The following is a 19,383-nucleotide window of genomic DNA, read 5'->3' as shown; positions in this document are numbered from 1 at the left end:
ACCCCAAAACCTTATTTTTTAACCCACCAGCTCACTTCCTTCAAGTATACCAACCCACCAGCTGATAATACTCCAGCCCACCATAACTCCAGCACCAGCCCACATCCTTATACTACCTCTTTTACATTTAGTCCAAATTCGATTCACCCTTTCCCTTACCCGATTCAACACCTCCGCTAGCAATAATAACACCACAACTTCAACACCAATAACACACCCAACAAAACGCCACCCAACAAACAATGACAAAATCATAAACATCTTCGACCCACAAATTAACCCAAAACCCCAGCCCCAACAACGATAATTTTATTGAACAACAACAACAATATCAACACCAATAACTTCAACCCCGAATTTGACCCGACCTGTCCATCTCAGCACAATAATATTCCTATAATCTGTTGAAATTTTTAAAATTTAAAAATTAAATCCATACTGCATAGTAGGATTTTCTGCTCCTCAAGTTTACCACTGAGCTGAATTCCTAAAATAACCTCAAAATTATTTATCCCACATCGTTAATTCATCATGAGTTTAGGATTTTAGGGTTCTATATAAATCCCTCCTATTCATTCTTTAAAAGAAGGGAAGAAAAAAGATTAATTTAGTAGAGAACCCCCAATTAAAAGGAATTTTGCTAAATTTAAATTTCTATGCTAAATTCTTGTAAGACCATTGAATTTAGGATTTCATTTAAGGAATCTTGTTCGTAGTTTTTTCAGCGGTACAAAAAGAATCCTATAAGTTCGTCGTCCTATTTTACTGTCGGAAAAAGGGTAAACACCCCTTCCTTTTTAAATCTCAGTTACCATTGAGTTATTTCTTTGTGTTAGGAACATGATTTTTTTTTCTATTTTAGTGCAAAGTGGGATTATTTGCTGTAGAAGGTCTTGAAGGCCATAGGATTTTGTGATATGATGTTTTGGTTGTTTTTTTCCGTAATTTTGGTTGTATTTTCATTTAGACATCATTTATTTTACTTGGAACACTATTTTATGTAGCATGATCATTGCTCTCGTGTTATAAGTTTTCTTGTTTTGAGCTTTAGTTTACTGCTTTTTATTAGCTTGATGTTTTATTTCTTTTCCAAGGACAAAGTATTTAGCTTCATTCAAGTCGTTGTTTTAAGCGGAGCACTGTTTATAGTGATTTGATCTAGTTATTTTTAGCTGACACTCTCTTACCTTGCTCTGTTTGAGTTCTATATTATGAGTGAACAATTTGAGGATAGTTGAGCTCTAAAGAAAGCCTTGAGCATATTAGCTCAACTTTTTCTAAATGTGCTCCTATACTCGATTTCTTCACACATATTTAGGACTTCTGGGTTGCAATTGTAGAATTTACCCATAAGAAAACTTTCTCAGTTTTACTTTTTTTGGGTGTTATGATTCAACTATTTGATTTAGTATGATCAAGATGCGCGTGTTGGCTTCATCCCATTATTGCTAATAAAATCTTGGTATTATATTATTCCATGCTTCCTTATTCCATTAGTCGTGGCAAATTTTAAATTTTGCTCCATTTACGTATTTCTTTTAGTATGACAAAGTATCTAAAATTTTCAAATCAAGCATATATGATTACTACTTTAGTTCCTTTACCCTAAAGTTCAGTGACTGAGAATTGGGAACATGTCATTTTGGGACCTAGATTGCATTTTGAAATATTTTACTTGTTCTTTATTTTTAATTCGAGAAAATGGTTGTTTGTTTTGCTATTTTGCTCTTTTTTTGTCACTTCTTTTCCTCTATGTTATCTATTGGAATGTCAACTTGTGTAAGTTGGTAACATGACTTTTCTATTTTGTTTTAGTTGCATAGTGCAGTCATAATGTTACTCAGTGGCAATGATAAAACCTAGAGATTTTGCCTACTTTTTCAGTAAAAATTAATTTGTGTATACCAAGCATGCATCCTCTATGGTCCCTTGTGCACATTTCCTTTTCAATTCACTTTGGCAGACCAAGAATTCCTAGAATACATGCACTTTGATTCAAGTATCAAAACATTCCTCCCTTTTTTTTTATTATGTGCATCAGAATATATGTCTATGGTGCTTTAAAGTTCTTTTATTCACGAAAAGTCAATTGAATAAATTTGGTGTGTTAATTTGTAGTCGTCAAAAGCATGAGTCGATAACTAATTCTTATTTCTTATTTTTTTGTATGTGAAACAAATTTGAGTCTATAGACATATAAAATTCAACGGGTTAAATTCATACAAAATTTGTGTTTAATTCATGATCATTTGGGTTGATTAACTGATTTGGGCCTTACAAATTAATTAGTCCATTTTATTAGATTCAAGCCCAAGGTCCATTACACTTTGGAGCCCAAACCCAAGCCATGTGTCAGGGTGACTTGGCATCCCCGTCAAATTAAAGACCAACAAGGTGACGCCATATGACGAAATGACGTCAAAACCTCATTTAAATTTAAGAACCAATCAGAAGTCGGCTATTGTCAAAGTGACATATTTCGGCCAATCATAAGCAACCAGGCCTGCCCCCTACAACTATAAATAGGGGGTAACATGACATTCTAAAGGACATTCTAAAAAAAGGACTTTCACAAGCATTGACAACGTCGGTATTGACTATCAAGTTTTTGCAAGGAGCAATTAATGGAGTCTTCTCGAAGATTAATCCAAAGCGACAAAACACTTTTCGAAATTCCCAATGATTGAAATACGTCTCTAGGAGTCTAAATCATCCAACAATTTGAGAAACACACTACTGAAGGCCCTCAAATCATTTCTAAGTTTAGGAGAGAAGAATTAAGAGAGTCATAGAATTGTACTCACAAGATTCATTTAAATAAAATTACTCTTTTTTTATTTATTTTATTTCTTCTTGCAGTTAATTTTCAGCACTACGAAAATTTATTGCGAACAAATTTTAGCACACCCGGTGGGATGGGTTCTGCTCTTCATCTCTTCCTCCTATAAATCAGAAGCTACAAATTCAACTATTGCGATGGACTTCAAAAAAATAAATGATGTTACATGCAAGGGTTCTACTGCTGCATCTACTAACCTCAGTTGTGTTGGACCAATTACTCGCCGAAAGTTCAAGGCTAGTGGCCTGGATGAATATGAATATTTCACTTCATTGGAGGTGGCAAAAAATAACAACTCTCATGTGACGACTGCTAGGGGAAATCTTGCATCCATGTTCTTTGGTAAACTTTCTCTAACCGAATCCAACTTTGGTGAACCTGAAGATTCAATGGATTCGCCAATTTCAATATAGGTCAATGCCTTAATGACTGACTCAACTAACATATATGAGAAATTTTCAATGATAGAGCAAACCATTAAAGCCCTAAAGAAGTTAGTTGATGATAAAAATCTTCATATCGCTCAACTCATGAACAAACTGGAGGCCTATGAACTAGGAGATTCGAGTCACGTCCCTACTTATCTACCTGGTTTCACTCTACAGGACAATGATGTAGAGGAATTACCTGCTAAGCCTAAAAGAAGAAAAAAATTGTTTTGGTTGCGGCTTTATCTGTCAGACAGTTGCAAGACATGATAATAAACACCATCAGGGCTCAATATAGTGGAGTACTACAGAGTTTGTTGTATTACTCCAAGCCTTACACAAGATGAATTAATTGTCTACCCATGCCAACGGGCTATCAACCACAAAGTTGTAATAATTTGATGGCAAGGGAAACCCGAGGCAACACATTGCCCACTTTGTCGAAACATATAGCCATGCTGGAACACATGACGATCTCTTGGTAAAATAGTTTGTTCGTTCATTGAAGGGAACACGTTTGACTGGTATATTGACTTAGAGCATGATTCAATCGATAGTTAAGAGCAGCTCGAGAAGGAATTTCTCAATCAATTTTACAACACCCGATGAACTATAAGAATGATAGAGTTAACGGGCACTAAGCAAAGAAAGGATGAGCCTATAATGGATTACATCAATCGATGGATATCATTGAGTTTAGACTGCAAAAACTTCCTTTCTAAAATATCTGTGGTAGAAATGTGCATTCAAGGAATACATTAGGGCCTCCTATACATACTTCAAGGAATCAAACCATGAACATTTGAAAAGATGGATACATAAGCACACGACATAGAGTTAAGAATCACAAGTCATGGGAAGGCATCCCCTTTTATTGACCCGATGAAAGAGAAAAGAGAGTTCAAGAAAGGTATGACCTCAAAGACTAAAGAATCTATGGAAGTAAAAGAAACTTCTGTGAAGGTCACAACCAAGAAAAATATGAAGGAAGATGAAGGCTCGAGGCAATATCCAAAAGAGGATAAACGTTGTCCAACCTTGAAAGAACTAGAAGCTAAGGTTTATCCATTTCCAGATTTAGATGCACCTATGATACTGGATAAATTGCTAATTAAGAAAATGATTGATCTTCCTGAATCAAAAAGGGCAGAGGAAATCAATAAGGTCAATGATCCCAAGTACTACAAGTGTCATCGTGTCATTGCCCATCCAACAGGAAAGTGCTTTATCTTAAAGGAAAAATCATGACGCTAGTAAGTGAAAGAAAAATCATCATTAACATAGATGAAATAATAATGGCAAATCATGCTAGTATCATTCTCGAGAAGAAGGAGTGTTCCATATTGCAAACCATGCCAAACTCAATCTTCTTACAGTTTGGGAGCTTCGAGCCAGTTGAAGTGGATTTTCCCAGGAAGACTCTTAAAGGCTGATTGGGAATAGACAACAAAGCTAAGGTAATGATAATGATGGTTGGACCTTGGTTTCTCGTAAGAAAATGAGACATCAGGCAGTTCTAAGAATATGATCTTCTAAGACAAGAATTATGAAGAGTAATGCGGAGAATCTACGACCACCAAAAAGGGTTAAGTTTGATACTACCAAGAAGATTGATGGTGCATTTTCACGGAAGGACCGAAGGCCTATTACATTGTATGAGTTCTTTCCAGAAAAATTTCTTAAAGATAGTCAATTGGTGCCACTCATATAATTTTCAGCATAGAGGAAGTAAAGGAAAGAAAAGGAGGGCATTGTCCAACAATAACACAAGAATTTCATGCTAATAGAGAAGTTGCATCATGTTGTGCTGTAATTTCCTTCATGGATGATGATTTATTGGTAGGGTTTAAACTATATAACAGCCCTTTGTTTGTAGTAGGGTCTATTTGAGAACAATATCTCAATCACATATTGATCGACGATGGTTCATCAGTCAATATCATGCCAAAGATAGTGCTCAAAAGGCTAGGAATCTCCATTGATGAATTGTCCAAAAGCAACATAACGATTCAAGGCTTCAATCAAGGAGGACAACGATACTTGGGAAAGATTCATGTAGGATTATCCATTGGCAACATGAAATCAAATATTTTGATTTATGTTATAGATGCCAAAACATCATACAACTTGCTTCTCGGACGCCCCTGGATGTGTGAAAATAGAGTGGTGACATCTTCTTTGTATCAATGCATAAAGTATGTAAAGGATGGTGAAGTAGTCAAAATTAATGCGGATATCAATCCTTTCACTGAGACAGAGTCATATTTTGCAAATGTAAAATTCTACTTGGATTCTTGTGAATTGGGTATGGAGAAACCAACATTATCCAACCTAACTAATGTTGCTATAAAAGAAGCAGAGGTTCAGCGGGCTGCTATCAAGATGCCTAAGGAGATAATTGAAAAACTCTCCACTAAGCTTTCATCATCTGAAGGAGACATGTAGATGAAGATGGATGAAGGACATCTAATTTTTTGCTACATCCCTCATGAGCGTCGAAAGGATGGACAACCCTTGCTAGAAGTATGTACTAAACAAAGCCGCCCTTCAATGAGAGAAATGAGCCATAAGGCATTCCAAGATTTGAAGGAGATTATGACTATCCCAATTATACAGGTCCCATCTATCACACTTGAGCTTTCAGAAAGCAATACTTTGGCTCATAAGATAAAAGGTTAGTTTGGTGAGAAAGCCTTTACGCTGCTTGAAAAAACAGGTTATGATTTCTCCAATCTGACAAGACTAGATAACCTCAAAGATGATGTCATTGGTGAGAAGATACATGGTCTTACAGAGGTACAAATGAAGTTGAGAAAGCAAGGGCATTATGTTTCCACTCTGAAGTTTGGCCTGGAATTCAAATTGCTGGAACATCTTTGAATTGCTACTAACAAGGGCAAGGAAACAACTTCATCATATTATACCTAAGTAGAAAAAGACAAAGGACCTGAGTATAAGAAAATGCCACAACAAACTTTCGTGTTTAAACGCATAGGAAGATTGACACCTCGTGTCTCTGTATTTGAAAGATTAGGTTGCAAGGACAAAAGTAGAGCCTATAAACAAATGGAAGAAGAGCACGACACCTTAATAACTTCTGTCTTTCAGCATTTGGGAACCACAAGAGAGTAATTAGCACAAAAAGGGTTATAGGAGAATGAAAAATAAGATTTTCTTGAAGGAATCGATGACAAAGACATTCATAGTATGTTTCCATCACGTATGAAGAGAAAGGCTGTGTTGTCAATCACCACAGATGGTTTGTTAAAAGTGAAAAAAAGAACTATTGTATTTACTAACCATTCTTATGGAGAGACAAAGAAGGAGCAATAAGAAGTCATCACGACATTTGAAGAAAGTCAATTGAAAGATTCTAACTTTGTACAAGTATCCTATCACACAATAGTGGAAGAAAGTCCATACTTTGCTAGTGTGGATGATCATGTTCAAGATGCTCCACCCCAACTAGAGGATGGCATACAATCAACCATAGATGAACTCAAAAAACTTAATCTGGACACTTTGGAAGACCCGCGCCCAATATTTGTTAGTGCTCTTTTTATGCCACAAGAAGAGTGGGACTACTTTAAGTTATTAGTTGAGTACAAAGATGTATTTTCCTAGTCATACCAAGAAATGCCAGGCCTTAGTCCAAGGGTAGATATTCATTATTTGGGGATAAAAAATGGGGCACGTCCTATAGAGCAGTCACAACGAGTGTTTCGTCCCGAGCTAGTAACACAAATTGAAACAGAGGTACATAAGCTTATCGAAGCCAAATTTATTCGAGAAGAAGTACCCATCATGGATTTCAAATATTCTGCCTGTCAAGAAGAAGAATTGTCAAGTACGTGTCTGTATTGATTTTTGAGACTTGAATAAAGCATGTTCGAAAGATAATTTCTCGATAACAATCATAGAGCTCATGGTTGATGCAACAACTACACATAACACTCAACTTCATCTAGCGGAGCTGGAGGCATTGGACGAGAAGAGATTAGAAGCTCAACAAAAGTTAGAGTGTTATCAAGTTCGACTTGCTAGAGCTTTCAACAAGAAAGTGAGACCATGATTATTTCAAGTAAGTGACTTGGTATTGGCAGTTTAAAGACCCATAATCCTCAACAAATGCACTGGTGATAAGTTTACATCAAAATGGGATGGATCGTATGTAGTGAAAGAAGATTATTCAAGTGGAGATTATAAGATTGTCGATCAAGATGGTGTAATATTTAGTCCCATCAACGACAATTTCCTGAAGCAGTACTTCCAATGAAGGTTGCCTACACTTCTTAAGGCACAAGCTTAAACTGCATGTCACTCCTGGCCCGCATGAGTCTAAACTGTGAACGACTCTCCAAAAAAAAAAAGAAAAAAGAAAAGGGACAAAAAAAATTAAAAATAAAAACAAATTAACTCATCATTCTTGAACTACGTTATGACTTGATCCTTCTGAGGTACGTAGGCAGCTTAGAGTATTTTTACTCTAAGTTCAGTCATATGAGTTAAAAAAAAGGGAAGAAGGAAAGGAGAAGCATCTGTAATTATTTAAGGACGACAATAGTACTTTGAATTGACATAGATACCACATGAGGATATACGTTCCTTCACTAAGCTTACCGCAGACGTGCAAAGGTGAAGAGACAAGTAAGGGAAAGTAGATTTCGACAATATATCTATATAAATCCATACAGGTGTTCACCATCATTTTTACATATGTGATAGATCTTAGAGTCTTATTCAAAAAAAAAGTGGCTCATGATTCGAAAGCTCCTACACCAAGTTATGAATATTCTATCATAGCCACTCAAAGTTGTAAAATAGGCCATTAAATTTCGAACTGAGCTGACTTTGATGAAGTATCTGTATAAATATGTAAAAGTGTTGAGTGTGGTTTTTATGTATGTTGTAGATCTGAGAATCTACTTTTTAGCAAGAAAAAAACAACACCTAATTCCAATACTCCTACATCGAGATACAAAATTTAGCGTAACGTTATACAAAGCTGATAAATCTAGCCAACCAGGATTAAAAAATTAGTTTTGGGATAATATCTGGGATGATTTAAGTTTAATCTGATTATGATTCCTATGTAAGATGTATATCTATGAGTCTAGTTTTCAAGAAAAAAATGAAACCTAATTTTGATACTCCTACATCAAAATACAGAGTTTATCGTGACGCTGCGCAAAGCTGATAAAACTAGCAAACCAAGATAAGAAGAGAGGTTTTGGGTCAATATCTGGGATGATTTAGGTATAATTTGATTATGATTATGATATGAGACATAGCTCTACGAGTCTAGTTTCTAACACAAAAAACAGCTTCTGAGTTTGATATTCCTAAGTCAAGAGATGAGAATTTTTGTGAGGTTGTACAAAACAAACAAAAAGTGACAAAACAGAACTGAATGACTAATTTCAGAAGGGTACTTGGGAAAATTTAGAGAACTTCTGTCCACGGATTTTGCATACATTATAGTTACATGAGTTAGCCTGCTAGTGGAATAAGAATTCTGTGATTTCGACACTCCAATTTAGAGTTATGAATTTTTTTACTATAGCCTCTCAAAGCTTAAAAAATTCGGTGACACGAAGTTCGAGCGATGCCTTTTATCAAAGATTTGCACAAGTGTAAAAATCTTTTGGTCATGACTTTCATGCGCATTGTAGTTTTGAGAATTAGCATTCCAACGACACAAGTGACTCATAATTTGGAATTATTTATCTCATGTCACAAATGCCAAAGCATATGGTCGGGAAGACAAATAAAAGAACATGTTGGCGTGTCAAATTTAACAAACAAACTACATAGCACGAAAGAAATTAAAAAAATACCACTTTTATTGCTCCAAGAAAGATTGTTAATACATCATGATAAGATCCAAAGTAAAACTAAAAAGAGAAAAGAGAGCATTCTTAAGAAAAGAAAAAAGTTAGGGGAAAAACTTATGGCCAAGAATCTGAAGGCGACTCGTTTCAGCGATTTACTTTAACTTATCAAGTTCTTTGGTTTCTGTTTCTGACAGTGCGCTGATTTTCTTAAGGACATGAATCTCATCTTCAATGTTGGTGACGGTCTCTTGATTTTTGGACAATTTCTTTTTGATGTTCGTCAATAAGCAAAATGGTCTTTTTCTTCTTTGACGTCCAGGCTGCTAACTCTTTTTTAGCTCTCTCAAGGACTTTTTGAAGCTCTCCCAAATGGTGGTCCATCTTGACTTTGTCTCCATTTGCAGCATGAAGACGTTATTGCACAACAGAAAGCAACTCTTGATGAGTATCTCTAGTTATCTTTTGGGAGCTAGACAATTTTGCAACATCTTAATCTTCATGCTTCTTAAAAAAGTCTGCAAAAAGAACCTCCAAAGAAGAACACCTTTCTCTAACTCTTTGAGGTTTTTTGAGGATTCGGCAGAAAATTATGTAATACATTCACATAAGGTACGCTATAATCCAGAAATGTAGGACAATTTGAAAGCCAAAATAGCCTTTTGTGGTTCAAAATTTACAGCAATCCGATGTAATGGCTGAACCAAACCTTGGGGACATTTGAAGGTCTATTATCATTTGCTTCAGCTACCATATCAGTAGTTAGAAAATTTTGAAAAGATTCAATATTTTCTGACAACTTTGTTGATCGATCCTTATTTGTAGCTTGAGTCATGGCATTATCAAGAGAAAGATTAGGACCCTTCAACACACTTGAAGGATTAGGGCTTGTAACACAATCCTCACCAAATACATCATCACCAAATATGTTACTGGAAACGTCCACAAGACCCAACTAAAAAAATAGAAGTTATTATCGAGTAAAGAGGCAAGTTATGATATTAAAGAAGTAATTATTACCTGATGTGCTAAATCAGCCAAGGGAATTGTTGAACCAACAACACCATCTTCAACGATAATGGTGTCAATACTTATGGAATCCAAATCAGCAAACTCACGATGTTGATCGCTTATATTTATACTTTTTCTTCAAACGCTTCCAGTGTGGTTCTTAGCTAGCATTGCTTTCATTTGAACTAGAGGCGGCACTATCAATAACAACTCCATTTAGTAAAACAAGTGGTTTGAATGCGTCACTACAAAATGGCACAATGTATAGTGACTTTCAACGCCTTTATCCGATGGGCTGAAAGACTTCTTTCTTTTTTAGACAACGTTGATCACTTTGGAAGTGGATATGGCTACCGCCTTGGGGTCCGATGAGGGGTTTTTTATTATTTCATCCAAATGTATATCCTTGCCTTTCGAATTTTTAGATTTAGGAACAACTTGGACAGATTGAGCAGGATTATATGTTACCGCCTTAGACTTTGAAGAGAGAGAGAAAGCTTATCTTGACCATCCAACTAAAGTTGGTCTCCTTTGGTTGATGAAGGGGCATCATTTTTCTTCAGACCTCTTAAAATAATGTGGGTATTCATCTCAACACTGTCTCCCAATGGGCTGACCACTAATACGAGTACTCTCGAGTCATAAAAGGTCCATTGTCCAACAGACACATTGGTATGTTAAGCTTTGGCAAACTTCCAAGACGAACACAAGAATCCTAAATTTGAACCAAAACTAGAAGAAAACAATCAACATGATGTTTTGTTAGAATGCTGGGAACGTCTTGACAAAATCCAAATTGGAGATTAAATCGATGAGGACTATAAGGCTCCATGATAAGATCATCGTCATGCCTCAAAGTGACAAAACTTGAACGAAGGCCTATAAAGAAGTCACTCCAAGAATTCGACAATTTGCCGCTATCATCAGTTTGTACCTCTTTTCCCTGTAGCAAGGCAAAATGAGGAAGCTTCTTTACATTGACTTGCAAGCATCAACAAGGTCAAATTATTTTGCCATATTTTCTCCTGAAATTAGCCATATTTGCACCCCTCGTTACAGACGGTTTACATGGTAATAAGTTTGAAAATACTCACCTATCTATCCATAAACATAATGGATGGGGAAGAGTGCATGGCAGGACCCCAAGTTTGAAGAAGTAGAGATCTCCTTAAGGCCGCGATAGATGCTTTCAAGAATTGGGGCTGCTAAAGAAAATTTTTATCCATGAGCCATCAAGCTTGCGACTTTGAAGAAGCTAGACTGAATACAACCAGCCTTCTTGTTGGGGAGTAAAAATTTATAAAGCCAACATGCAAGGAAAGCCACCAAATAAGTTTCATCACTAAGTGATTCTTCCATGCCTAACTCGACAAAAGGGGCATTCTTTTCTTCGGTTCGTGGTAAAAAATTCATGTTAATATTCCCCAACGGGTCATGATTCATCCTTGGCTTCATTTAATTTTTTGACATCTTTTGTGAAGGCTCAACATATTTTCTTGGTCCTCGAAATCAGAAATTAGTTCAATCAAGAAAAGAGACATCATCAATGACACCTTTTGTAAGTCGGTAGAATGCGAAATTAAGTGTGAGCAGCTTCTAAGGAGAAAAGGCATCCCTTTGTCATCCACATATGTCAACTCCTTAGCCGAAGGAATAACTTCATTATAAAATGACCCATGAACATGAAGGCCTTCGATGTTTTGCAAGTCTTATAAAGATATGGACAACTCTCCAATAAAAGTAGAAACTGTGTTGGTGGATGGACGCCAATTCTCATAGAAGGCTTGGAGCATATTCTTGTTATGGTCATACGTGAACAATGACGCAAAAATGGCATCACAAGTCTTGTTGCGCTCCAAGGTCTCATTACGGGCAAGAACATCTTCTATCCACTCCCAGTATCCAGATGTATATCGAACCTCCCCAAAGCCAGAAGGAGGAACACACCAACTGCTAAGGCTCCCATTGCAGCAAGGAGAGCTCGCAACAACAACATTTTGATGTGTAGAAGACTTCAAACGGAGAACTTTTTCAGTCAGAATTTTGCCCAAAAAGTTGTCCATGATGTCCTTAGTTTTCATCGTTGACCATTCTGTAAGGTGGAGGAAAGTTTCCAGCGACTTTCTAACAAGCGGGAAGGCGCCAATCACCGGAGGATGAACTTTCAAAGTGAGGGCTTTGGCATGTGAAACTGGTTTTCCACAATCTCAAGGCAAGGTTATGCAGTTTCAAGGTCGTTGAAACAAGTCATTGTTGGGGACCAAGAGCACCCTACACCGTCCTTAAGGATCAATAAGAGAATATAAATTAACCATTATGGACACACAAATAAAAAAAATAGGAAATAAAAGAACCTGAAGTTGAGTGTTAAAGAAAAAAAGAAAAAAAATTAACTATAGCAACACAGGTTAAACTTGGCTGCAAATTTTTGTTTAGTTGCTATTACTTTTTTTCAATTGCAATAAACATAATTGAAAAACTTGGTTAAGTTACAACTCCTTGTTGCTACTTATTAAAAATGAGTAGCTCGTGATTGCAGTCATGTATTTCATATTGCAATCGTGCAAATTTGAGCAAGCAAGAGGTAACAGGTTGCTATGAAAGTTGCAGTTACCTGAAAAACAGTTGGAGGAGTCAATCGTATTGGCAAAGGTTACAGCTTCACAGTCCGACAATCAAAACAAGTCGAACACTTTTTTTTTGGCTACCTGGTGCTTTGATGAATTTTCTCTACATGGGAGAATCATCTTATATAGAAGTTTTGGTGAAAATCTCAATTTCATACATAAGGATGGTTGTAATAAGATTGGAAGAAAAGATCTCTGGGAATTTCAAGTTTCCAAGTAAGCTAAAAGAAAATTACCATGTTTGAAAGATTTCTTTAAAAAAAAATTTAATTCTTTTTGAACACCAAAGGAAAGTTAATATTTGCTTGGTTCAAAAGTTCAATTCAAGAATCTTTACTAATATGCAAGGGGCAGTAAGTTAAGGATTTACTCAACATGGTCCTATTTCAAATCCATATGGAGGGGCCTCAATATTGTCTAGTGTGTAATGACTTGGGCAAATATTAGGGGTCATTTATTTCACGCTTTACCAAAAGAAGAACTTTTGCTATGTGAAAATATGTGGCAGAAATTTAGACCACTCACAAGTGACGGTCTATCTAGAAGGCACCGACAAAAAACAAGTACCTTTGAAGTAAAAAAAATAAAAACACATTCATAGGTACTTCAAGTCTCGTCGCCAAGTTTCGGCAAGCCTACAACGTCGATACGTCTCGAAGTAGGTAGCATTTGTAGACATATAAAATTCAATGGGTTAAATTCATACAAAATTTGAGTTTAATTCATGATCATTTGGGTTGATTAACTAATTTGGGCCCTACAAATTAATTAGTCCATTTTAATAAATTCAAGCCCAAGGTCCATTACACTTTGGAGCCGAAACCCATGCCACGTGTCAGGGTGACTTAGCATCCCCGTCAAATTAAAGACCAACAAGGCGACACCATATGTCCAAATGATGTGGAAACCTTATTCAAATTCAAGAACCAGTCAGAAGTCGCCAAGTGTCAAAGTGACATGTTCCGGCCAATCACAAGAAACCAGACTTACCCCTACAACTATAAATAGGGGGTAACATGACATTCTAAAGGACATTCTGAAAAAAGGACTTTGATAAGCATTGACAATGTCGGCATTGACTGTCAAGTTCTTACAAGGAGCAATCAACAGAGTTCTTTTCGGAGATTATTCAAAACAATGAAATACTTTCCGACATTCCCGACGATTGAAATACGTCTCTAGGAGTCCAAATCATCCAACAATTTGAGAAACACGCTACTGAAGGCCCTCGAATTATTTCTAAGTTCAGGAGAAAAAAATCAAGAGAGTAACAGAATTGTACTCACAAGATTCATTTAAATAGAATTACTTTTTTTTTGTTTGTTTTATGTTTGCTTGCAGTTAATTTTCAGCACTACGAAAATTTGTTGCGAAGAGAGTCCAAATGGACTCTCGCGCCTTGCATTGTCGTGGGCTAAGGCCCAAATTCTTGAACTGAGATTCCATGCCAAAGTCCCCAAAACAGGATTGACTTGTGACAATATACGATAACTATACAGATCATAACAATTGGTATACAACAATATACAACAGTAAATGAAGGCAAGGAAGTGAGGATACCAACTTTATACACTGATATACAGTGGTATACAGAAAATGCAGCAAATGAAGGCTGATATACAGTTAGCATACACCTCATATAAACAGCTGAAATTGGACCAAAGTCCATGAGTTTAGGCTCAAAAGGCTGTCCAAATTCGAAATGGGCTAAAAAGGGGCCCAAATCTCAACTTCTCTTTATTTATTTCCTTATAATTGATACTTGATTATTTATTTGCACTTTAATTTAATCTAGATGAATCTTCAGCGGTTAAATTGTATCAAAATTATTTGTTTATGTTAGTTGTTTAATATTTTTAATTTTTTGATTCCTTTATTTTTTACAAATTTAAGCTCGAAGAATAACTTGCGGATTTACTTATATTCTTTCATAATTATCCTTGACTCTAAATCCACGTTTAAGAAGTTGGGTTAGTTCTTAGCCTAAATTCTTAATTCGGATAAAATTGTTAAAGTTAAAATTATATTGAAACTTCGACATTTAGTTTATTTCATTACTTTGAAATAAAAAGAATGGTCAAGTTTTAATATTTTTTATTCATTTTAAAATGAGATTTTTGAATAAATTCAAGATTTTATAAAATAATTTCAATATTTTTACAACTTCAAAATTTTTTAAAATTAGCCAAATAAGTTTAATCTGTCGAGAGCCGTATTTTATGGATTTTCGACAGTGCCTGAGACCTTCTTTCGAATGTACTTGAATTCTTACCTAGACTCTGATTATTTTTTAAAAAAGGTTTTCTTTCAAAATCACCCTTTTAAATAGTTTCTTAATTTTCCTAAAATTAAGTGGCGACTCTAAATTATTTTTCAATTAAATCAAATAGGACTTCTTCTCTTTTTTTTTGCTACAAAGTTATGAAACGTTTTTGACTTTTCGAAAATGGATCATAACATCAGTCATACAAATCCAACCTATTATTCCCGAGTCTTCAAAAATGATACCTTAGTTGAAAAGATAAAAGGTCACTTTGATCAAAAGGCTTTCACATTACTTGAAGAATCAAGCTATGTCACGACCCAAGCCAAGGCCTGGCCATGACAGGTATCTCAAGTTTGCCATTGATTGGAGACCACCCTCTTAATCTAACCTCAAGAGCACATTATAGTATAGTACAATACAATGTTTGGATGGATTGCTTCGTACACTGCTGTTTAATAACCGTTTTATTGTTTGATTTTATGGTATGGTACTGTATCATACCTGATAAGTTTACTAAAATACCCTTAATTATTATACATATTAAATTTAACAATAATTGTTAATAATATAATTTTCTTCATGCTAATCTGTCACAAATTATACTATGTAAATTTATTAAGTTGTTAAATTCATGTAAATTTTAACAAAATCAATGCAAGAGTAGATCAAAATAAATGTAACCACTTTCATTTTTTATAGTAACAAATTTCATTTCCTTTTGGTGTTTTGAAACGTGCCCACCAACGACAAGTACAAAGTTCGAGCGCATCTTTATGTATGCTATAGATATATCCGGTATAGAATACAAAAAAGAATTCTAGAAAAAAAATTATTTCTTACTTATTTTCTTGTGTTCCTTACACAAATTGAAAAATATTTTCTAAAAATATTTGTATATATTTAACACAAAACAATGAGAACGAATATGATAAGGGGGATGGAGAAAGAATAAATTTTTTTTTTTAAAAAAATTGAGCTGGGGTTTGGTAAGGGGTGGGGTCGGGGTCAGGGTAGGGGGTGAGATAAGGAAAAAGTTTAAAATTTTCTAAAAAAGAAATTTAAAAAATAATTTTCTTTTGGGCGGGAGGGGGGGGGGGGGAGAGGGGGGAGGGGTGACATAGGGTGGGGATCAGTGGAGTAAATAATATAGGTAAAAGATAAAATAAGATTATATAATATTAAATAAGGATATAATTGAAAAAAATAAATAAACCATGATAAACCACTAAATCGGTGGTTACATAAAAACGGGATTTTCATGGTAACCAAATCATGAAATTAAACTATACCATACATATATGTTAAGAAATAATCAAAACAAATATGTTCTCTTAATAACCATATCATACCATACCATGGAAAACACTGAGTTAAGTTAAACGTCCTTTTATATTTTACAATGCTTGAGTTTTACGCCACCCAATAATGTATTTAAAAAAATGTTAATTTATTCCCAAAAAAAGCTTCAAATAAGTTTCATTATAATAGTACAAAGACAGAAATTATTTTATTTATGAGGTAATTTAGGAGCCCCAAAAAAAAATAAATCAAGGTTGTTGTACATGAACGGATATCAAATATTCGATAAAGCTACATTACTATTTTAACTGTTTTTACGGTTTGTATCTTAATTTTCTCAGCCATTTATGGGTTACCTCAAATTTGCACCTATTTTAGTCTTTAAATATCGAATGTTAACATTATGTTCATAAACCCAAATAGGTATTACCTACAACTCTTGACACAAGAAGTTACATTATTCTAACCTAAGTAGGTATTACCGAAAAATCTTAAATACGGAGTGTCATCGGATTTTTAAGGAATATTGGCAATTGGTAATTTCTCTAATCTCTTTAAGCTATTTATTGTTCTTTTATTCATGAATTCATATATGATAAATCTTCAAACTATTATACACATATATAAATAATAATTTTAACTTTGTACATAAGTGTAACTTGTCGCAAATAATAATTTTAACTTTGTATATATAATGTAACTTTTCATTGAAAGGGGTCGGAGAAACCCCTTGCGCCATGCGGCTTCGCTCGTGGAACAACTTATCTATGTTAATGTCAACAGTTTGAATATCTTCTTAACAATGTGAATTTTTTGACGCTTCATTGGTCAAGTTGTTAATAAGATAAAAATATTAAAGAACGGAGCCTGTGATATCCTCCATGAATAAAATTCAACTAGACTAGTTGATCAACAACTATGTTTAATATCTAGTGGTGGAATAATATATTCCGACTATCAACTTCAATAGTAATATTCCAGGCAATTACGTATATATTTCAAAAAATGAAATACTTACGAAGAGGAGTCGTAATATTATTTTTGAAATGGAGTTTTATAATATGATGTTATAGTAATTTGTTTACTTTCGTAAATATTGACATGACTTGAAAAAGATGAATATCTCAATTTCAAAGATTAGTTCGTGCTAACTTAATTTTTTTTTTTTTTCTGTGAACTATTTGTGTCAAGGGATTAGTCCGATCCAAAACTTGAGATGGTAGGGGTATACTGAAAAAAAGGATTGACGAAGAACAGCAAAATGCTTAATGCACTAAACAGTCGTTAAGAATCCATTGTTGACGTGATCATTCTTTTTTTTTTTGGCAGAAGAAAATGGCACCTCGTTACTTTATCTGTTTCCTAGCATTGATCTCTCTTATGATCACCAATACTAGTGCACACAAGGCATGTCACCCTGATGATCTCAAGGGTCTCTATGGCTTCAAATCTTGCATACATTCTGATACTTCTGGCAGGCTAAGCAAATGGAAAGGCCAAGATTGCTGCAATTGGCCAGGCATTTCTTGTCACAATACTACTGGCAGAGTTAAAGAAATCTATCTCCCTGGCTACTATGTAGATGGTGATAATGAATCTCCAAAAATTGTGTCAAGCACAATGAGTGGCTCAATCTCCTCTTCAATCTCACTTCTCACTTCACTAGAAGTCCTTAACCTTAACAAACTAGTTGGATTAACAGGACCAATTCCTCAGTCCATTGAGGTTCTCAAGAATCTCAAAGAAATCATTTTGCATACCAATCAACTCTCTGGTGCAATACCAGAGTGTATATTCACAAACCTGACATCTTTAACAACCTTGAATCTTGGAAATAATCTTTTGACAGGGGGAATATCAGAGAGTATAGGAAATTTACAAGAACTAAAGAAGCTTACTTTGTCAAACAATTCATTAACTGGCACAATCCCACATTCAATTACAAAAATACGTTCCATTTTCGGCATTAATCTAGACAAGAATCAGCTTGTGGGGGGAATACAATGTCCTTCGAGTCCTGGACAATGGCCTTCCATTAACTATTTGGTTCTTGAAAATAACAGACTCACTGGGAGCATACCTAATTCAGTTGGCTACTTGACAACACTTTCAACACTCTCTCTATCATACAATCAACTTACAGGGCCTATTCCTTCTTGTTTGGGAAACATAAAAAATTTGCAAACATTGAAGGTCAATAACAACCAGTTATCTATTGATCCAATCTCCTTTTCTAGATTTACTGAGCTTAGCGTTCTATATATTTCTCAGAACAAGATTCAAGGACCATTACCAGCTTGTCTTTCGTCATTCAAGTACCTTACAAATGTTGATGTACCGTTCAAACGTTCAGCCTCTCTTTCCATTGGAGTACACAAACAATAAGTACGAGCCATGAATTTTGATTATGGGATTCAAGAATGTCTAACTTGGGATTCAAACCTCTATTTCTCTTATGTTAAGAGGATTCGACATGTTAACATATCTAAAAAAAAATGTTTTACTTGTATGTTTGTTGGATGAAACTCTAACTTGCCAGAATCACTGGCCTGTATGAGAATATCTAGTAATATTAGCATTGACAACGTGTACTTTTTCTTGAACAACAGGATATAAATTAAGAGTTGTCACTCCATTTGCTTCTTTTATTTTTCTTAACTATTTCCAATCTCTTTGCATTCAGAATGTATTTTCAAATCTTATTTCATAGATTGCTAGAGACACCGCTTTGTTTCATTACTCCTCTGTAGGAAACTGTTTAACACACGTAAATACATAGAGTATGTTGGGTACTATGTAGTTTTGATGATTGACAAACTAACACATGAATGAAACATGTTACTTGAGTTGGTCCATGCATAGGAAAGCAGATTTCCAGTTTCACTGATAGATGCAGACAAGATTGCTTAAAGACAAGAACGAATAAGCAAACCTAATTCTGATATACTCAAGCTACTGATCATGTGGGGAATATAACAAGTTGAATTTGATTCAAACACTTAATGATAAGGGAAAACAATTTGAGCTGAAAAAGGAGTCCTACGTGAAGAAGGAGTTTCACTTCTGAGTATATCTTGAAGAG

General features: G+C 35.0%; 1 protein-coding gene across 1 annotated transcript; it reads left to right on the top strand.

Annotated features, from left to right (window-relative positions):
• The first annotated feature begins 16,702 nt into the window (after nt 1-16,702).
• Nucleotides 16,703-18,936, top strand: LOC107867409 (probable leucine-rich repeat receptor-like protein kinase At1g35710). The gene is made up of 2 exons (XM_016713637.2): nt 16,703-16,837; nt 17,631-18,936. Exon 2 carries the CDS (start codon nt 17,637-17,639, stop codon nt 18,684-18,686), a length of 1,050 nt encoding a protein of 349 aa, XP_016569123.1. The 5' UTR covers nt 16,703-16,837; nt 17,631-17,636; the 3' UTR covers nt 18,687-18,936.
• The last annotated feature ends 447 nt before the right edge of the window (nt 18,937-19,383 follow it).

This window comes from Capsicum annuum, chromosome 1 (genome assembly GCF_002878395.1).
Source record: "Capsicum annuum cultivar UCD-10X-F1 chromosome 1, UCD10Xv1.1, whole genome shotgun sequence".
NCBI lineage: Eukaryota > Viridiplantae > Streptophyta > Magnoliopsida > Solanales > Solanaceae > Capsicum > Capsicum annuum.
This window is presented reverse-complemented; position numbering and strand designations above follow the sequence as displayed.